This window comes from Macrosteles quadrilineatus, unplaced genomic scaffold (assembly GCF_028750875.1).
Source record: "Macrosteles quadrilineatus isolate MER2022 unplaced genomic scaffold, UCM_ALF_1.0 Scaffold_4__1_contigs__length_99947679, whole genome shotgun sequence".
NCBI classification, from domain to species: Eukaryota; Metazoa; Arthropoda; class Insecta; order Hemiptera; family Cicadellidae; genus Macrosteles; species Macrosteles quadrilineatus.
In genome coordinates, this window is record NW_026542597.1 from 65,348,068 (window position 1) to 65,368,813 (window position 20,746).

Sequence of the window (20,746 nt, forward strand, 5' to 3'; positions counted from 1 at the left end):
TTGCCGCAAACCCAAACTCAAACGGACAGCCGTGTAAAAATTGGCAGCCGTTTGAATATTTCTTGAATCTGCCATTTTGAATCTTTGAACCGCTGTCATTTTTTACTCAGTTTTTCAGTTTTTCTCTTGAGCTTAAATTTGGGGCGTTGTATTCTACTAATAAAAATCTTTAATTTTATGTGCATACCGGCCTATGCTTAATTTTATGATTTTATTCCGAATTCTAGCGGGTGCCCCCTGAGGATTGTATAATGACATTGTATTTCCAGTAAATCTTTGAACAGTTGTAATTTTTGACTCGTTTGTCCGTTTGAGTTATGGTTTGCGGCAACGTGACCTATGGGCTTAAATTTTATACGAAACTCGACCTATCCTGCTATGAATTTTGTCCGAATCCTCATGGACCGCCCCCTTAAGGGATAAAAAAGTGATAAAAGCTTAAAAGAGTAGACATTTATGACTATTATTTATACCAAGTCTCATTACTTTCTCTATAATAGTAAAAAAAAAATATTACACCGTTTCACGATTTTACAATCACACTGTATATTGTTTATTTTTGTTTGACTTTTTAAGATCTTTAAGTTTGTTATCATTATGACTCTTAGACTTAAAATGTACTGCTGGCTTTCCAGTCACTTCAAACTCTACTTTGTTTACAAACGCCCGGTGATTACATTTTAACCTTATCTTTAGCTAGCGTCATTGATTAAATTTTAATTAATCACCCAAACCTGTTTGCCGCATCGTTCGCACTTTGGTCAGATATTGCTACCGAATGTACCTACCACTTTTTTGTAATGTATAATTTCATTTGTTTATTTTTTTGTATAGGATTAAATAGCAATTGTCCGTTGTATACATCCATTAAATAAGCATGTGGGCCAAAAACCTGTCATTTAAAAAGAAGATGGATTGGCAAATCCAAACTTTCTTATGTAGTCTACAGCTTAACTCAAACGCGTTATTATAGGTTTATATGTGTTATTATATTTGACAATATAATAACACATAGTGGAGCATATCAGCCCTACTTTTTGGCACGAATAGCCTCTTCCAGTGCATCTTTTGTGAGAGCCGATAGAAATATAACTAACCTGGTCCTCCCAAAAAATCCAAAATGTGATGATATTTTATAAAGTTTTTTTTCTTCTTTGTGCACAGTACATGTTATATACATTTTATGTAACCTTATGATAAATAGGTAGATGTACTGAATAAAAATTCGTTTGTTTTAACATGACTTTGTATCCTTGCCAAATATAATAACACATAACACGTTTGAAATAGGCTATAGACTATAAAAAAAAGTCTTGATTTGCAATTTTTTTATCTTTAAATGGCAAGTTTTTTGCCTAAATTAACGATAAATAAATTCACCACGACATTATTTTTCATTACTGACGTTAGTGACGTTGTAGGATCTTAATCCAGTATTAAAGATGACATTTTGCTTATAATATAATTAACTCTAGACTCTAAGTTTTTTTTTTTTTTAATTTTCCAAAATGATAAATTCTCTATCTTGAAGTATATAATTATAAATGGATACATAACTTTAACTCATACAAATTTGAGGAAATTTAATTTATTTCAAAGCAGGTATATAAGAACGCTTCCTTTCGTTCAATTCACAGTTACAGTACACTTTTGGAGATTTAAAAAGTACAAGAAAATCATTATGATGTACTACATTTTTTTCTTATTACACTGAATTGTTTTGGATTGTATAAGCGAATATCCATAGAGAATAATTCCTATAGTCCGTTTGGCCTGATTTTTGTTTAGATTTTATACGTATGGTTGGTTCCAAACTGCCAAGTGACTTCATTGCATAGCTAAATGCTACTATAGTCCTCGCCACCCTAACTTCTTTGGCTGCCTCAAGTTAGGGTGGCGAGGACTAAAGTAATTTGTGGGATTAGAACCTAGAGCTTCCAGAGAGAAGTCCTGCACTCTTAACCACTACTTCAGTCGTCATTTTTTTATAATTTAGTGTCCAACATGGAATAAACAACGTTATTTGTGTTATGTCCCTAGAACAATGGTGGGATGGATCAGCCAAGTTCTTATCGCCGTAGTTGTCTTAGTTACTCTGCCATTCATTCTGAGAAAACTGCTAGCTCTTCACAGATACAAACAGATGATAGACAAGCTTCCAGGACCCAAGCCAAAGTATAAAATGAGCGCAGCGATGGAGTACAACGTTCCTAGAGAGTGTAAGTTGATTCAATTGTAATAATTAAAGTAAAGATTAGAACACGGAGGCTATGTTACAACTAGTTTTGATGTAGAAGTTCTACTTTGGGAAGTATTAGTCTGTACTTCAGTCAATTGAGTCACTAAAAGTACCATTGTGTAAATGTTCTTTTTTCAGCTTTACCGTGACTGCTAAATGACATTGTTATTTTATTTTTCTAAATGGTCGTTGGCCTCTTTTTACCCTTCATTTGTCCGTCCACTTAGGTACAATACCTTACTACTTATACTTTAGGTTCAATACTTTAAGTACAATAGTACCTTAACCTCGACAATCAAAGAGAAAGCTTACTTTTGCCTGCAAACTATTCGATATAGTCGCCATATTGTATGGTAAAAAGTTACACCATTTTGAGCGTTGGGTTTAGGGAGAGAGGGGGTTACAGTTGAAAAAATTGTAGGATTTGTGTTTTTATTTTTTAAAGCCATGAAAAGCTTAGTGCAAAATAGATTGTTTCAAAAATTATCTACGATAAATTTCAAACGAGAATGGTAAGTTACTCATAATAATCTTGAAAAAGTTAATGGTTAGTTACTAAAGCCATTGACTATACAGAGGGAAATGCTTGCGCTAAACCACATGGTTTTCGATATATTTAATAAAATAATTTTTTCTGCTTTACCCCCCCCCCCCCCCTCTAACCCGACACTTAAAATAGTATTACCTAAAATACGGGGACTGTTTTGAACAGTTTGGAGGCAAAAGTAAGCTTTCACTGTGGACGTTAAGGCTAGGCCGTTTTATTAGCTAACTGTACCGTACAATATGACCAATGCTAGGATATATCAAGCAAAGCAACGGGTAAGCCGGCAAAGTATAAGAATGGGTAAAAATAATAAATACTAAGTTAGATGAACCAGGATGCCAATCCATCAATCGCTGCCTCCAATTCGTAATCCGTCGCGTTACTATGAGCCATAATTGAGGATTAATCATCGTTTGAAATTAAAATGAGCAGCCATCAAATAGAGGTTTTCCACGTGCCTTTTTTAAGGGACTGCCTCGTAGCTTTATCTAGGATATGTGTTGTGCATTGAGAGATCGTCTAAATTTCAAGGATCAAACTATAAATGGGATAGCTAGCCACTTGAACGTCAATAGAAGGTGTGGTTTTGTAGGATAACAAGTCTGCTTTTGACATTGAGTTAAAGTTGAATTTTATTTTTAGTGGATTGAATCAAGTATTTAATGTTTTTGCTGCATAAATAGCAATCATTTGGAGAAAATTTGCCATGGATAAACGTGTGATATCCGTAGACAGGCAAAGCTACTCGTTCAAAGCTAAGAACTACAAGTCTTTATAGTCAGAGTAATTTTTTAAATGTAAATTTGAAAGAAAACTGATACCGTAACCAAAATTTACCAAGCTTTTGGAAATCACTATACTACCTTGCCGAGTTATGTATAAATAGCTATTTGTATATTGACTGTTTGTGCTCGTAATACAGACAAGTTTTTTCCTACCAACATAATTAACTCATCATAACACACAGATTAACTTTTTAGGTGTAAAGAAAATGTCATTTGTTTGCTTTTTTAGGTTATGTTATTTTGTTTACCAAAAGCTATTGTTTTTATAGATATACGCCAACAATAAAATCAGTTGATTTACTAGTTTAGCGAGCGGGAATGAGCTGTTTTGCGTACTATTTACAGGTGTGGCAATTTGATCATTTCCATACAGTGGTAGATTAATGATAGTTTGACCTTTAAATTGTTGGTGTTTTTTTTAACGCAAGTGGTTTATTTTATTTAATAGTTTTTAAGTTACTCATAATGTCTTTAGATTTCGATATCGTGTACATGCACATAGACAAGATCTTATTTTCTTTACCACTTCAAAATACCATATTGGATTCCTCTGTACACTTTAATTTAGCATTACTTTTTATTTGCAACACGAATTAAATAGCCGATTTGCAAACTATGGAAACGTAGGAAAGTCGATAGAACACCACCAAGCAGAAGAAATAGAAATTATTTTTTTTTAATCGTTATTATGGACAACCTAATGCGGCTATGAGTTGGAAATATTTGTAGAAAACACAAAAACAGGATCAGCTTTTGAAAAATGATAAGATGTTTACTAGAAATGTTGATTATATCGATCTGTTATGTACATCGTGAGTATTTCCATAATCTTTGAGTCTACTGTTCTAAAGTCATCGGAAATTAATTATTACTGTTATTCTTTTTAAAATAACGCATGTAATACTTCGCAATTGCTCGACCTCAAACAATAGGTACACCAGTAATAATTAATTTTTTATGATTTCAGACCTATTTCAAGTATTCGATAAGTTCTTCGGTACATACGGATCAATCGTCCAGGTGTGGAACTTGGTCTACTTTAGTGCAGATGTTTACATGTGTAAGCCGGAGGACGTGGAGGTAAGAACACATAAATAACCTTACTTGTTCTTAGTTATAACTGTTCAAAACCGTAATTATTGAAAGTAATTGATGTTAACGATAAGCTTACACATCTAGTCATCACTTTTAACATGAATCTAGAACAATAAAGCAGAGTATTAACCTAATGGTTAAAATTATACGTTTTAGAAAATTGTTGGTCATTAGATCGAAACTTTTATTGTAAATCTCTCTACGCACAAACTCATATAAAACGTTCCAACGTTGAGTAAATTACAGCTTATCATCTAGCTATGATGTAGTAAGCTTGTTATAGATGTTAACGCGTAATTACATAACAAGTTTGAAGGTCTAAAGTCATTTTACACCGGAGTTTGTGATATGTATTTCAACTTAAGTTTACAACGCAAACAATTTTTTTTCCTAAATGTTTTAACAGTTTTTCGGTGTCTACAGCCTAAATAAACTGTACTGTTCAATGGTAAAGTGAAGTCACTGTTTTATAATGACATCAATGACCCATTATAAACCTATGAATGTAAAAACCAAGCAAGATTAACCAAAATACGTTCTATAGTCCAATAAATCATGTGTAAATATGAAAATCTTAAATTGTGTTAGTATGATATGCAATTTGTAGTGCTCAGTGGTATTTTTGCAACACCTTTTATCGGGACGAAAAGTACTTGAATAAACCAACTTTAATTTTAGGTACTTCTCAACAGTATAAAGCACATAAAGAAGAGCACGGCCTACGAAAGGATGGAGTCTTGGCTGGGAACGGGATTATTGACTAGTTCAGGTAAAGATAATCCATAAAAGCCTTCCATTTATTCTAAGGGTTAAGTATTTCTTTTGCTATAATTGCCGTAAATTTGTGTAGAACAATTGTTATTCCTTTGAGTATATTTTGTTATAATTGTTTTTGTTTTTTAAGATAAATTCATATCTTACTTTTTTGGTTGCGTATATTTGTGTTAGTATTGAGCGCTAAAATACCCCACCTCTAATTGTTCTTTTGGCCCTATTTAGCTGAAAAGCAGAATAAACCGTTGACAATGCATAGGAAAAATGTGAGCTTACTTCTGATGATGGCAGTAAAATTATTCAACTTTTTGGCCTGGCTTCTAAAGACCTGGTAGTAATTTTTAGGTGAATTTAACAGTTTAACACAATGTGGTCTTTCCTGGATGAGCAGTTTCTCATTTTAAGCTCATAAACTACTATTTTAAATTTTAATTTTTTTGCATGAAACAATAGTTTTTGTCAAATATTATTTTAGGTCGTTTTTGTGCTATACCTGTCTCTTTAACTTCTTTGTACTAAGATTTAAGAACAATACCAGTCAGTACTAATATAATTAGTACTTTAGTTAAACACGTTTACACTTCGTCAACATGATTCAGCGACTTCACTGCTAGATGCTTGGCACTTGTACAGCAGAGGAGGTAGTGACTTACTGCATTTTAAGTGGGCTAACTTAATGCGCCGCGACAAAATCATGCGCTGTTTGCTAATTTGACTTTTGTTCATAGTTAACGCTAGTGACATTTTTAAGTTTGTGTAGGAATGGTCCACCCCCTAGTCTTACTGTTATGGTCAACCTTTTGCTAGACAACAACAGTCATGGATACGACAATGACAAATTAAATATTTAACTAAGATTGACAACACTTAATATCATAGCCAAGAAACCTTCAGATTAGACGAACAAACATATTAAAAAAACACAAAAAAATAAAAACAATAAAATAAAAAACAAACATTTAATAAAAACATAGCTATAGATTGTCTCACTGGGCTTAATTTACGAAAAAATATGCTTCCTTTTATTGCCCCCGTCCGTCTGTAGTCCATGTTTTCATCTCAGTAAAGCTGCAGACTACTCACAAGTACTACATTTTCAATTATTATAACATGTCAAAATGAAAAAAAAAATAATTTAACACAACACAAGACGTAAAAAGAACAAGTATATGTGAGGTCAGTAGTTTTTACACATAGTAATTAGTCATGGATACTCTTGTAGTGTCTTGTAATGTCTTACGAGAAAGAAACACAATTTTAAAAAAGTAAGATGAACTCTAATAATGTCACGGTTTTGCAATTCCAGCACATCATTTGGTTTACCTTATATCATTTCCTTTCTATATGCATTTTTATTGGCTGATAAGCTCGTGTGTAGATTATGGGTTGTATAAAGCCATGAAATAGATAACTAAACACAAATTTATTCATTCAGTCTATGAAGTTCATTTATTCCATGACCGATATTAAAAAGTAAATAACACAGAAATAAGCCGTATAGTTTTTTTTTGTGCTTGTAAACAGCTAAAATACACAAGTAAATTAAAATGGTAAACTGTGCATTTTTCCTAAATATATTTTTTTAACACAAAAATTCCTACTTAGAAATCCCAGTTCTGAAGATTTAAATTATGATTCAGTGGACTAATGAAACTTAGTTTAGACTTAATGAAAATTCCTGTGTTGTAGGAACAAAGTGGCATCTCCATCGAAAACTCATCACTCCAGCTTTTCACTTTAATATCCTTGAAGATTTTCTTCAAGTTTTTGTGGAGAGGTCGAAGATATTTGTGAAAAAATTGCACAAACTTTCTCAAGAGTCAGAAGTGGACTTGATGCCGTTAATATCTAGATGTACATTGGATATCGTGTGTGGTAAGTTAATTTGTTCACCATGGTTTAGTAACAAAACTATCATTAGGTAGATTTAAACAAAGTTAAATATTTTGTACATTTTAAGTAAAGTATTGATATCGTGCAATTTAATTATTTGTTCTGTTATGTTGGATGGATTACAACTTTAACCTATGGAAACATTTGCTAAATGTTCTCTTTTTAAATTTCTTTATTTATAATTGATTGAAATAGATTCAGGAGGTTCTTAATATTTAAACCTTTACCATTTTTACCAGCCCAGTGTTACTTTTTAGAAACCTGCTTTTAGGAATGTCTTATGGTCTTCAATTCGCCCATATGGAGAAAACTTGGAGGCAATCCTGTCGATAACGTGGGAACTAATAATTTTAAGTGGATGCCTGTGCGCGAACCCAAGATCCAAGACCTTTGGTTTCCCACATCGATGTATAATATCTCTGTTCAGTGTTCACATTAGCCAACACCACCAACCAGGTATCTACTCGCCTATTAGACTTTTTTTTCTTAAGACGCTAGGCACGAGCCTGGGATTGTTTTTCACATTACTTCAGGCTAGACCTAGGGGTAGCGGCATTATCACTTTGAAAAAATCCATTGGTGACTTGGCGGGGATCGAACCCGGGACCTCAGGGACTGACGTCCCGCGCTCTAACCACTACGCCAGCTCGCTCCCCGCCTATTAGACAATAGAAATATATGTATTTTTGTAAATATGTTAATGTATGTTTTAATTATGTGTGTGTAATTTTCATTTTCTATTATATTCCAGAAACTGCAATGGGAACTACGTTTAATATTCAAGAGAGTGCGGAACATGAAAACTATGTTTCTACAGTGTATGAGTAAGTCACTATGTTTAACTAATATAATTTATAGGATGGACATTATACTTCATTTAAACTATCAAAGTTCACTTGCTTGTGCAACTTGCACTTGCATGTTGAAGTTTGAACATTGAACACAGAGAAATAATTTAATCTGTTTTAAATAGTTCTATAAAGTATTTTCATACCTAAACAAGCTACACTTTAAAAGGTCATGCAATATAAATATCAGTTCAAGTCGATTTATATTTTACAAAACAATTGAATTATTGAGTTTTGGTATACTTTAATGTTCAACACAAGGAATGGTAGTAAGGGAGAGTGATGTTTTATTTTTTTTTTTATTAGAACCATTATTAAAGAGATATTTTATGTATGTGATTCATGGACCCTTAACATTTTTATGATACATCATTGAGTAGTAGCCACGGTAGGCACCTGGGAAAGGTCACTCTGCTTTAAAAAATCCTATTTCTTTAATAGGCAGCCATGTGTTTTTCCAAAACACTGGTAAGCATTCCCGCACTAGAATATTTACGACTACACCGACTATTCAACTGCTCAACAGGACCTCTGCTAAAGTAAATTCAGTATGTTATTGCTTGATTGTTTTGTCAGAGTGAACGAGTTGATAACATACAGAGAGTATCGTCCTTGGCTGTACCCAGACTCAGTCTACTACAGGACTGCTGCAGGAAAACGTTACATGCAGTGCTTGCAGAAACTGCACAGCTTTACTGAGAACGTAAGTTCAAAACTGAAATAATAAGCCCCTTCTTCTACAGGGTGAATAAAAAGTCATGAACCCCCCCACCCCGCATCTAATATTTTTCTAATGAAATATACAAAGATATCCTTTTGTTGGTCCTACAAAGTTTCATTTTATGATTTTGGGAATTTTGAGGTTTCCCAAAAAATTGAGGATTTTGGGGGTAACTAAAAATTGTTAAATGTTAAGCCCCTTCAAGTGACACCTCATTTTGAAGAGTTTACAAAATCTTAAAGAATGGTGAAACCAGAGTTTGATATATCTAAAATGGTAGCCCGTCAAATGTATGGAAGTCAACACATTAAAAAGATAATAAAAATCAATGTAATGGTAAAATTGTGTTACATAGTCAAGATTTTATGCACAAGCAAACTAATAAAGAATAATTTGTAATTCATCATTACATTGTTTACTACGGCAAAAGAATGTTAACTATGCGAAAGTAATGTTATATAACTATCTTTTATGGATTTTGCCGACGTAAACTAACCAAGACTTGTTATTGTTTTGTCAACTGTTTTAACTTTCAACAACCAAAACTGTACAACTAATGTAAATTTTAACTTTAAATTGAAGTTTTATCCTGAAAAATACTATGAGCTTTGTAATGTTCAGAAAATAATTAGTCTTTGTAGTGTAGCGAAAAGTAACGTTTATAACACGAGAGAAAAAGTGAGTCTTGAGTCTATAGAGTTTTTTTAGCAAAGCAGTTTTGAACGTTTAATTTTTGCTACACTACAAAGATACTAGTTAGGATTTGGGTTAGTTACCGGTACGTAATTTGCTTATGATTATGATCCACACTGTTTTCTATTATAATATTTGTGTGTAAAACCTGGTTTCTTCAGAGCCCGCTATGCATTATTGTGACACACTGTATATATATTTCTTTGTAGGTAATACGAGAAAGAAAAGAACACAGAAAAAATGGACAACAGAAGATTAAAGATGATAAAATGAATGAAGACATTCCAGGTGAGTTTAACAAAAAGTACATCTCTTAAACTTAAATTACTGCTGCAAACTGTTCTCAAATAAGTTTATGTTATAAGAGCTATTCTTTACAAGCACAGCATGTCATGCAGAATAATAGGGTTTAAGTTTTGACAAATAAACCTAACTCTGTCGCCAGGGTATAAGAGAAGACTGGCTCTTCTAGATCTGCTGTTGGAGACTTGTGAAACAATGACTCACCCTCTCACAGACTTGGAGATCAGAGAGGAAGTGGACACCTTCATGTTTGAGGTGAACATTTCAATAAATAACTTCCTGTAACTTAATCCAATTCTAAAATATTAACAGTTTGCAGCTTGCAAGGCTAATCTGTTCCCTCACAAATAACTTTTGACAAGTTGTTATAGCCCTATAACCATTGAAATCACTAGTTCATGCAGCAGAAAAAGTATTCAATTTCACCAATAACAACTTTTGCAATTTAAAAAAATCACGTTGTTTTATTGTTGATAGAAAAAATTTTGTGGTTTAACGATTTTAAAAAGAAATTAACTTAGACTGTAAAACCCACAGACGTTTGGTTCGTCATGAGAAGCCTGCAGAAAAATTGTTTTTTTTATATTGGATTTAAAAAATATATACTAATGAAAATCAAGCTTACTCATTAGGTTCGCTTGTAATCAAAGTGCACATGTGGGTGGATAAATTAAACCTATTGGAATTTGTAATCATTTCATTATATTATGACTGAACTCGGTTAACTTCTTTACCTTTTTATCATAGAGTCAAATAGTTTGTATTCAATAATTAAAGGCTTTGTAGCTTATACACAAACATACGAGTTTGTTATAAATATTAAACAACAACAAGAATCAACAACAACAACAACAAGAATCAAGAACAAAATTGAATAGTCTTAAGCTTCGTAAATGCAACACAGTTGTTTAAAATTGATATCAAGTAAGTTCATTTATCTAAAGTCATTTATCTATAAGTTTTTTTTTTTTTTATCTAAAGATACTTTTAAATACTAAAAAATATATTTTATTTATTTTTCAGGGTCATGATACAACAGCAATGGCTATAGTGTGGACCTTATACCTGCTGGGAAAACACCCTGACATCCAGGTATGGACATTAAAATTGAGAGAAAAATCTCTGACAAACAATAATATATTATTTTTCTAAACAAATATGGCTGATTCCAAAGGTTTTTCGGATTGGTTTTAGCTAGCCTACTTGAAAATTTAGATTACCTGAGGTAATACAAGTAAATACACTAGGACTTCTTCAGGGAGGATACAGATGCTAAGGTCTATCAGTCTACTTTCTGGAGAATTTCATTTTTTGTTGTGGTGTTTCCAGACCAGTTGTTTGACAATTAAAAAGGTTAAAATACTGTTGTTGCATCTTGATTCAAGTCTCAATGGAATGCACATCTGGGCTCTTCATGCTGATGCGTCTTCATTCAAGTTTCGTCCTCCATGGAATGCACATTTTGGCTCTTCAGCCATCATCAGATCGTCGTATTATAACTTATCTTGCCCAAAAGTGTGTTTTTTTTTTGTTTTTTTAACAAACCACATTAACACATAGTATGTGACATAAAACACTAACACCATTTAAAAACTTAATCTTAAACGGTTAGTCGTTGTTTTATGTGATGTTCATGAGTTTTGATTCAAAATTTTGACTCACTTCTTTAGCCAAGTAATTTCTTATTCAACAATCTGATAATAGCTGAAGAGCCGAAATACTCATAATCTCAGGACAAGGCTTTGGTCATAAGGTGACAACAGGTCTTTTAACCTTATTTGTCTCTGGATGATTATTTTCTTATACAGTATTAGGACGAGAAATCTGTAGTAAGTTTTGTGGCCTTTTTATTGAGTATTTATTAGCCCAAATCTCTCTCTTCCCCAAGCAAAAATGCTTAACAAAATATGCCTAAGCAAATAATTGCTAAATTTTACATTATTATTTTATTTTACTATCAAACAAGCACCGTTAAGGTTCCGCGTTTGTAAACTAATCTGAAACAATAAACATTTGTTTAAAAATTCCCCAGGAAAAGGTAGCTGAGGAGTTAGATCATGTCCTGGAAGGTACTGAGCGAAGCTTTACTTATGATGACTTGAGTAACATGAAGTATTTGGAAAGAGTTATCAAGGAGGCACAGAGGCTCTACCCCAGTGTACCGATGATAGCTCGCTGGCTAGATGAGGATCTAGAGTTGCGTGAGTTGTTCATATAGAGGTTAAGTAGTTGATATATAGAGTCTAGTAGTTGATATAGGGGGAGCGAGTTGGTCTAGTGGTTAGAGTGCGGGACTTCGGTTCCTGGGGTCCCAAGTTCAAATCCCGCCAAATCACCAATGGATTTTATAAGTGATGATTCCGTAACCCCCTGGGTCTTGCCTGAGGTAATGTGAAAAATAATTCCGCGCTCATGCCTAGTGTCCTAGGACAAAAAAAGTAGTTGGTATAGAGGTGAGTTGTTGATATAGAAGTGAGTAGTTGATATAGAGGTGAGTTGTTGATATAGAAGTGAGTAGTTGATATAGATGTGATTATTAGTTGATATAGATATTAGTTGATATGGATGTAATTAGTTGGTATAGAAGTGAGTTGTTAAAGTAGTCATGATAGCATGGATATGAGATGATGACATAAGTGTGATGGCTTGGTGGTAAGTATTTGACAAAGGCATTGTAGTAGATGTGTAGTTAACATGGATGTTGTTCAAATAAAGATGAGTTGTTTGTATAGAGCTAAGCAGTGGCGGTTCTAGGCTAAGGACTTTGTCAAGAGGGGGGCTACCAGGGTGCTCCACACCACAGAGTGGGGTTTGGGGGGTCCTACCCCGGAACATTTGCTATTTTTAAAGCCATTTTCAAGGTCTATAACTGTGTCCAAAAACCTCCGTAATGGTTTTATAACTTAATGTAGGTATGTTTAAATTTATACTAACAAAATGTATACAATTTTTTTTTGGGGGGGGGGGCTTTAACTTCTATAACCACTGACACTGATACATAACAAAAATGTGTTGTTGAAGGCATACTGAAGTTAACATAGGTGTTATTTTTGTCTGAGATGAGTTATTTTGTTCAGATATTGTTTCATTAAGATGAGTAGTTAACATAAATACAACTCTGGTTTTTGGTATGATGTTAGGAAAAAAAATAGGTGCCAGCACTAACAGCATAGAGGTTAAGTTAAAGGTAAGGTTTAGGGTAGGTTTAAGGTTAAGGGTAAGGTTGCTAAAATGGAGACAGATGTCCAATAGTCTATAATGACAAAAGTTTAAAGAGAAAAATAGATACGTTTACGTTATCTATTTTTCTTTTTTAGGTGATTATACGGTACCAGCTCTCACAAACTTAACTGTTAGCATCTTTCATTTGCATCGAGATCCCAACTGGTATCCAAATCCGGAGACATTCGATCCAGACAATTTCTTGCCTGAAAGAGTCAAGACAAGACATCCTTATGCTTTCATACCTTTCAGTGCTGGTCCTCGCAACTGTATTGGTGAGTTTTTAGTTTTTAAAAATATTCTATCTGCTTTTTTGCATGGTCAAAGTGAATAATGTACGAATCCTGATTCTTTCAGTTTCTATAGCTTATCGAGTCAATGAATATGATAGGAGGTTGGCACTACTGGTGCGATTCAAAGCAGACGTGCGTGATTGCAAGCTCCTAAATATTCTTAAATTTTCACAATTTAACGACATTTTATCAGTAAATCTGAGTGAAATCCGGTTATGTTGACTGATTTACACGGAGTGATAAGCTAAATTTACCGCAAACCGGCAGTAAACAGCAGTTATAAGCGATAAGTGGTGCGGCAACGTGGTCTCGGCTAAACCAGTGTGGACTCGATAGTGGACAGTGAGTGACTAGTGGATTTACCATCTAATTATTACAATTGTAGTGCGTGTTAAGTGGTCATATGACAGAATCAAAAATCGATAAATATTTTACACCAGTAAATAGGTCATTCAAACGGCAGAGATCTTATTCGTCGCCGGAGTGTGCAGACGACGTCGAGACGGTAACGGCCAACATGGGCAGTGAAGAAAAGGTAGGCGATATTACACGATCCCAACTTCTGAGGGACTTGGGCCAGTTGCTTGATAGTAAATTAGAAAATATGGCAACCAAAAAGGAGTTCTCTCAACTCACGGGGCAAGTGTCGGAGTTACAAAAGGAGAATATTGTACTAAGGAAACAAATAGAGGACTTGCAACAGAGAGAGAGTGTGGTTATGTCTAGGTTAGTCGATCTTGAAGGAAGATCTAGGCGTAACAACCTCATATTTAGGGGGTTGAAGTGGTCCAAGGAAACACGTAACTTCAATGAAATCGTGCGAAAGTTTTGCAACGATGTTTTCGGGAGTGCGGATACTATATTTGTAAATAGAGCCCACCCTCTAGGGGGAAGTAACAATGCAATCATTGCACACCTACCAAATGACGCCGACATCTACTATATTATGTCACGTGTAAGAGAGTTAAAAGGCACCGGTTATTCAGTGCATAGAGACTATCCTAAAGAAGTGCGTGAAAAACGAGCATGTCTGTCAAAGCTTAGAGACGAAATTGAAAGTGTGGCGGGGAAACAAAAGAATAAGATATCATTATATTTCGACCATATGACTTTCAAAGGACATCGGTTCACATGGGAGGGAGGTGAACTAAAGGCAGGCAACCAGGATGGTGCTCAATTGTTGCAGACACTCTTCAAACGTGATTTTTCAGACTTCTTACGTGATCTTAAAGTACCCAGATCAACAGTAGTGATGGACATATCAACAGAGAGGACAACAGCTCCAACAACGCAGGGGTCGGCGAGTGCTACGGGTACGTCGCAGAACGTGTCAGTTTCAACACCTACGCAGTCGCCTCGCGTTTCCAACCACGACAATGAGTGAGGAGGTGACGCCAATCCATCTACAGAGGGACTAACTTCAAACCACAACCCAACGACGACCGGGCTTACTCAATTCAAGGTTTTATCTTATAACGTTTGTGGATTAAAAAATAAGGTAAATGATTTGTTATTTTTAGAGTTCATAAAGGAGTTTGATTTAATTATATTTTTAGAGACATTTGTCGCGGAAAATGATCAAGATATTATTGTAAATAGGTTAAGTAACTTTGATTTAACTTTTACTTTCGCAGTGAGAACTGCTAATGTTGGTAGATATTCAGGTGGTCTAGTTTACGCATTAAATCGTAACTCTCATTTTATAAGCGATGTAACGTTTGTAAACTTTGAATATTTTAATGTGGTTAGGCTCGACAATATTGTTGTTGGCTGCGAGCAATTGTTTATAGTGCCTGTTTACCTAAATTTCAATTGTTGGCAAATAGATTATAATAGGCTTCAAAGTTTCTTTGATAATAGCTGTTTCCAGAATATAGTCCTTATAGGGGATTTAAATGGGCGTATTGGAATAGAACAGAGTTTTTCTGAAAATATAATTAGCATTTCGAATAATAGGATTGAGGACATTAGACATTCAAAAGACAACATTTTAAATTCAAATGGGCGTAAAATATTAGATTTGTGTGACAATTTAGGATTAGTAGTTTTAAACGGAAGGTCAATAGGGGACAAAGAGGGTGAATTTACTTTTGTTGGACATAGGGGTAACTCAGTCATAGATATAGCAGCGGTCACTTTTAATTGTTTACATTCGATTCACGACTTCAAAGTTGTTGGTTTTCCCGGATCAGATCATATGCCAATAGAAGTAAGTTTAAATGTTGAGACTCCTGGGCCTGTGGGAGGGGGTGCAGGAGAGGGGAAAATTATACCATTGTTGCCAAAGCTGAAATGGACGAATTTTGATTGTCTGAACTATACTAGCAAAGTTGAGGAAAGTATGAAATCTTTTTCGCCGCAAACTGTTAATGATGTATTAAATGTTATAACTAATTCTGCACATTATAAGCTAGGTTCAAAGAGTAATACACCTTTTGTTGGTAAACAACCTTGGTTTGACTATCACTGTTTAAACGCCAGAAAGAGAGTGTTTAAACTGTTACAGCTTTTTAGACAAACCAATTCAACTGAAATAAAGGCTAAGTATGTTGAGGAGCAGAGGAAATATAAACAGCTATGTACAGGAAAGAAGAACGAATACAACTATTCTTTAATCTCAACTCTTACTGTGTCTAAAGATTCCAAAACGCGTTGGCGAGCAATAAACTCGTTTAAGTGTAAAAATAACATAAACCGAGTAGGAAATATAAAACCTGAAGAATGGGTTACACACTTTACTAAATCCTCTGGTGGAGAGTACTATCTCGTTTGCAGAACCTTTTATTGCCGATGATTATCTTGATAAAGACTTTGATTTCCTAGAATTAAAAGTTGTTTTGTCCAGTTTGAAAAATAATAAAGCACCGGGCCTAGATAGAGTCCCATATGAGTTTTATAAGAATGCCCCAGACCTATTTTTGACTAAACTACTTAGTATTTATAATGACATTTTTCGGAATAAGGTCATACCTGAAAGCTTTAAGAAATCGATAGTTTTTCCATTGTTTAAAAAGGGTGATATTAATTCAGTTCAAAATTATAGAGGATTGTCTTTTATAAATTGTATTGGTAAAATATTTATAGGAATGCTAAATAATAGACTTACAAATTGGGTCAATGAAAACCACATCTTTCGGAGTTCCAGGCGGGTTTCAGACAAAACTATTCCACTATAGATAATATTTTTAATTTGGCTTCGATGATCAAACTACGTTTAGCGGAGAAAGGTGGCAAGTTGTATGCATTTTTTGTGGATTTTTCAAGTGCGTTTGACACTATTGATAGACGATCGCTTATGTTAAAACTTTCATCAATCGGCGTATCAACGCACGTTTTAGATGTTTTGAGGAGTTATTATTGTAACACATCTGCAGCGGTTTGGTGTAAGGGCGGCATTTCAGATGAGTTTGAGACAAAGACAGGTTTAAGACAAGGATGTATAGGAAGTCCTCTCCTGTTCAGCTTATTCGTAAATGATTTGCCAGAGGTGCTGGAAGGTGGCTGTAATTTCGGTGGAAAGAGAGTAAATGTTTTGATGTATGCAGACGACATCGTATTGTTGGCCCCCACAGCAACAGCATTACAAATGATGATTAAAAACTTGGAGTGTTACAGTTCAATTTGGAACCTTACAGTAAATATATCCAAATCCAAAATAATGGTTTTCAGGAAAGGTGGTAGATTATCGGGACATGATAGATGGTGGTATAAGGGCAAACAGGTTGAAGTGGTAGATAGTTATAAATATTTGGGAATCTTATTTACAACGACATTGTCATGGGAAAAACATTTCATAGAGAAGAGGAGGCTAACTAATTATGCAATTAATTCAGTATGGCAAAGGCTAGTAGACAACAACAAAGTCCCGCTGCAGATTAAAATATTATGCTTCGAATCTATTCTCAGAGCTATTTTGTGTTACGGCGCACAAGTTTGGGGGTTTTCAGAAATTTCTCAGTTAGAAAATGCTCAGAAAACGTTTATTAAAAGGATTTTTAGATTGCCACATAACACTCCCAACTATATTGTTTACTTAGAAACATGTTTTGAAAAGTTGTATTTCTTTAATCTACAAATTAACGCAACATACATTTTTAAGGTTTTTAATATGCCAGAATCACGCCTACCAAAAATTATTGCTAAATCTGTAATTGGAAAAGGTATTTTTTGGGCCAAAGAGTGGAAATGTCTAGGGCGAAAACACGGTTTGGATATTAATTTCGAGTCAGCAGATGTTTTTGAGGGATTAGTGAAGATAATTGAGGCGGAAAGAGATAGCTGGAGAATTGATATGGTTGGCAGAGCGCGTACATCGCAATATCACCAACAACTGCTTGCCGTTGACCTTGACCTAGGGCCCAGGAGTTTTCTCACTGATAGCATCAATATAAGTCTTATCTCATGGGTCATTAAGGCCTGAGCAGAGCTGGTTGATTTGAATCACAAACCATGGATAACGAATAAAAATCATTTCTGTAGTTTGTGCAATTTGCGTGAATTTGAAACAGTTTTTCATTTTGTTTCTATTTGCCCAATTTTAGGTGATATCAGGGAATATTGGTTTGGAAAACGAAGCATGCATTGGGAAGAACACATAGAATACATAAATGGTAGGGATTGGCGTAAATTAGCAAACTTTATGAGGGAGGCGTGGAGAAGGAGGTGGGAGTTAATTAGAGAATTTAATTACGAATAAATTAATTTTTTTTTTTTTTTCTAATTCAAAATTGTTTTTTATCTTTCTAATTTATAAATTAATTCAAAACAATAATTATGTCAAACAACTTGTCTTCTTAAATATTCATAGTAATTTTTATAGTTTTTATCATGCGTAAACCTTTTAAATTCTAATAATTTTAAAAATAAAATAATAAAAGTTATGTAAACAATATTATGAAAAAGGTATTTTTTTTAGTTTTGTTGAAAATGGATGTTAAATTGTATGTAAATTTGTGTACGTTAGTAAGTGTATTTTGTTTCAACTTAATTTTCATAAATGTGTTTTCCAGGTGTGCCAACCAAACAGACGGTCGTAGACCATTGTTTAATTAAGTGTATGCTTATGTTATGAGAGGAATGTTTATGTTAAAATAAAGCACTTTATTCATTCATTCATTCATTCATTCAATGAATATGATAGTAGAGATAGAATTACTATACTTTTGAAACAATCTAGACTCTCTATAATGTTTTTACATATCAGCACATAAACATACAAAATAGATAATTACTTTGATTAAGCACAATTATTATTTATACAATTTTACTGAACGATTTATAAATGCTTTTCTAGGCCAAAGGTTTGCCATGATGGAGTTGAAGATTGTGGTTGCCAATGTGATTAGAAACTTCAAAATTAAGGCTGTGAAGGATATTCAACTGAGGTTATACGAGTTGACTTTAAAACCTGTGAATGGACTCTTCGTGAACCTAGAACCACGAAAGAAATGAGATAACATTTTTTTGAATGACTGTTAACTCTTTATCGAAAAAAGACTGAACTTAGGTGAAACTTAATTTAGGAAACTGTAAACTAACCAGCAATGTAATGTTTCTTATTTAGCAATTAAATATTTTTTATTAAGCTGCTTTTTAAATAATATTGTGATTAGCGTTTTAGTTTATACCAGAGAATTTCCAAAAAACTGTACTAACACTTACATTATTTAAGGTATAACAATGTTTTGTGGCTAGAGTATTCAAATATTTACATCAGAATAAACTTCTCTATTCCAACCTAATCAGAACACTACCTTCTACAAATTTTGAATTTAAAAATGTTTAAAATTTGTGTGTGACTAAGATATTAAAAGGTTTTCTGTCAGAAATTAATTCTTGAAAGATTTTTTTTTCAAAATTAAAACTCAGTACAGTATATTGTTAAATCATAGTAACTTGATATCATTTAATCATTTATTTAAGATGGGGACGCCACTATGTGCGTATTTTAACCCAAATATGAGTGAAGGATGAGTGTACGATGAGTGGCGCGATCTTGTAGTCTTGTTAGTGACTAAGGCCGACATATTCCTTAGACACAGCTGTTAATTAATAGCCCATACAGCTAATGGCAACTAAGGGACCTACAGTTTATAGTGGAATCCGAACCACATTTTTCATTGTAATTTACGAATTGGTCTAATTATCAGGATAGTACTGCGGATAGTCGTAGTACTCACTAGTGCAGACGTTAATCCACACCAGGGAGCATCGCATCCATAGTGCATCCCTATAAATATCCACAATTCATGACCTCCTAGTAGCTGGATTACAGGACGACGCCACCCGTCCCAGTCTGATAGTAGGTACATTAATATTACATTTATGTACTTGTACTATATAATTATAAAACAAAACACAATAAGAGCCGGATAAATTTAGTTGACAAGTACAGTACTTCAATTCACTGCCATACTAAGAGGCGTATAACAAATTACCTCGAACAAATTCTAAATTTTTTTCACTTACCTATTTAATTTTATTGCAAAACTGCATAGTGCATATCCATGCAACAAAAATTACAATTTGTTATCAGTGACAAATGCACCCTATTGCACTAGTACTACTTGGGTGTGGTGCAAAAGGTAAAGGCACAAAAGTGTTATTAGATGTCAATAACCTTTGTATGAAAAGTTTAAGCCATTTACAAAAAATCATAAAAATAGAAAATAGTTTTGTGTTTAAACAAAAATCATGCCAGTGGCATAGAAAAGTCTGAAGCTTTCGGGGAATACTTTTCCAACGTATTCAAGCAAAATGTAGCTATGGTTAATAATGAAGAAGAAATATTAGAGTTCTTGGACTCTCCACTTCAACTTTCTCTGGAAAATTTCAAACCTTCAGAAATTAAGGACAAGTCCATGTAAGGTTGTTCATACGATTAGAAATATTTGGAAAACAAAAGATTTCGTACGCCTGCTTTCCTTGATGCCAGTCAGGCCTTTGACAAAGTATGGCATTCTGGCTTACTATTCAAAATTAAGAAGTTACTAACAAATTCAGTTTTTTCTATTTTAAAATCATATCTTACAAATAGAATTTTCCAAACTAAACATCAAAATTACTTAACTGATCTTTACCTCATAGAATCAGGAATTCCCAAGGTAGCGTACTTGGACCGTACTTGTATATTATCTATACATCGGGCCTACCAGAGAGTGTCAACACTATGGTGCCACATTTGCGGATGATGCGGACATTTTACCTGTGCACAATGATCCCGCTCAAGCTACAACAAATTTACAGTTAAACTTGGATGAAAAAATGGAGGTTCAAAATTAATTAAAATAAATCAGCACACATTACTTTTACCCTAAATATGGCTACATGTCCT

General features: G+C 33.9%; 1 protein-coding gene across 2 annotated transcripts; it reads left to right on the top strand.

The window, feature by feature from the left end:
* Nucleotides 1-2,009: 2,009 nt before the first annotated feature.
* Nucleotides 2,010-19,037, top strand: LOC128991284 (cytochrome P450 4C1-like). 2 transcript variants are annotated; one of them, XM_054414036.1, is made up of 12 exons: nucleotides 2,010-2,219; nucleotides 4,539-4,651; nucleotides 5,345-5,435; nucleotides 7,130-7,315; nucleotides 8,085-8,157; nucleotides 8,758-8,884; nucleotides 9,805-9,883; nucleotides 10,041-10,153; nucleotides 10,922-10,990; nucleotides 11,931-12,099; nucleotides 13,216-13,395; nucleotides 18,707-19,037. In XM_054414036.1, exons 1-12 carry the CDS (start codon nucleotides 2,045-2,047, stop codon nucleotides 18,862-18,864), a joined length of 1,533 nt encoding a protein of 510 aa, XP_054270011.1. In that variant the 5' UTR covers nucleotides 2,010-2,044; the 3' UTR covers nucleotides 18,865-19,037. The 2 variants fall into 2 exon arrangements, with proteins under 2 accessions (XP_054270011.1, XP_054270012.1); XM_054414037.1 differs by lacking the exon at nucleotides 18,707-19,037 and having other exon boundaries at nucleotides 11,931-12,094; nucleotides 13,216-13,329.
* Nucleotides 19,038-20,746: the final 1,709 nt, after the last annotated feature.

Bases quoted from the DNA above. Each gene is read 5' to 3' on its own strand.
- LOC128991284 (XM_054414036.1), top strand. From the start codon at position 2,045: ATGGTGGGATGGATCAGCCAAGTTCTTATCGCCGTAGTTGTCTTAGTT. The intron at 5,436-7,129 runs GTAAAGATAATC...CCTGTGTTGTAG, and splicing joins GGGATTATTGACTAGTTCAG to GAACAAAGTGGCATCTCCAT. The intron at 10,991-11,930 runs GTATGGACATTA...AAAATTCCCCAG, and splicing joins GAAAACACCCTGACATCCAG to GAAAAGGTAGCTGAGGAGTT.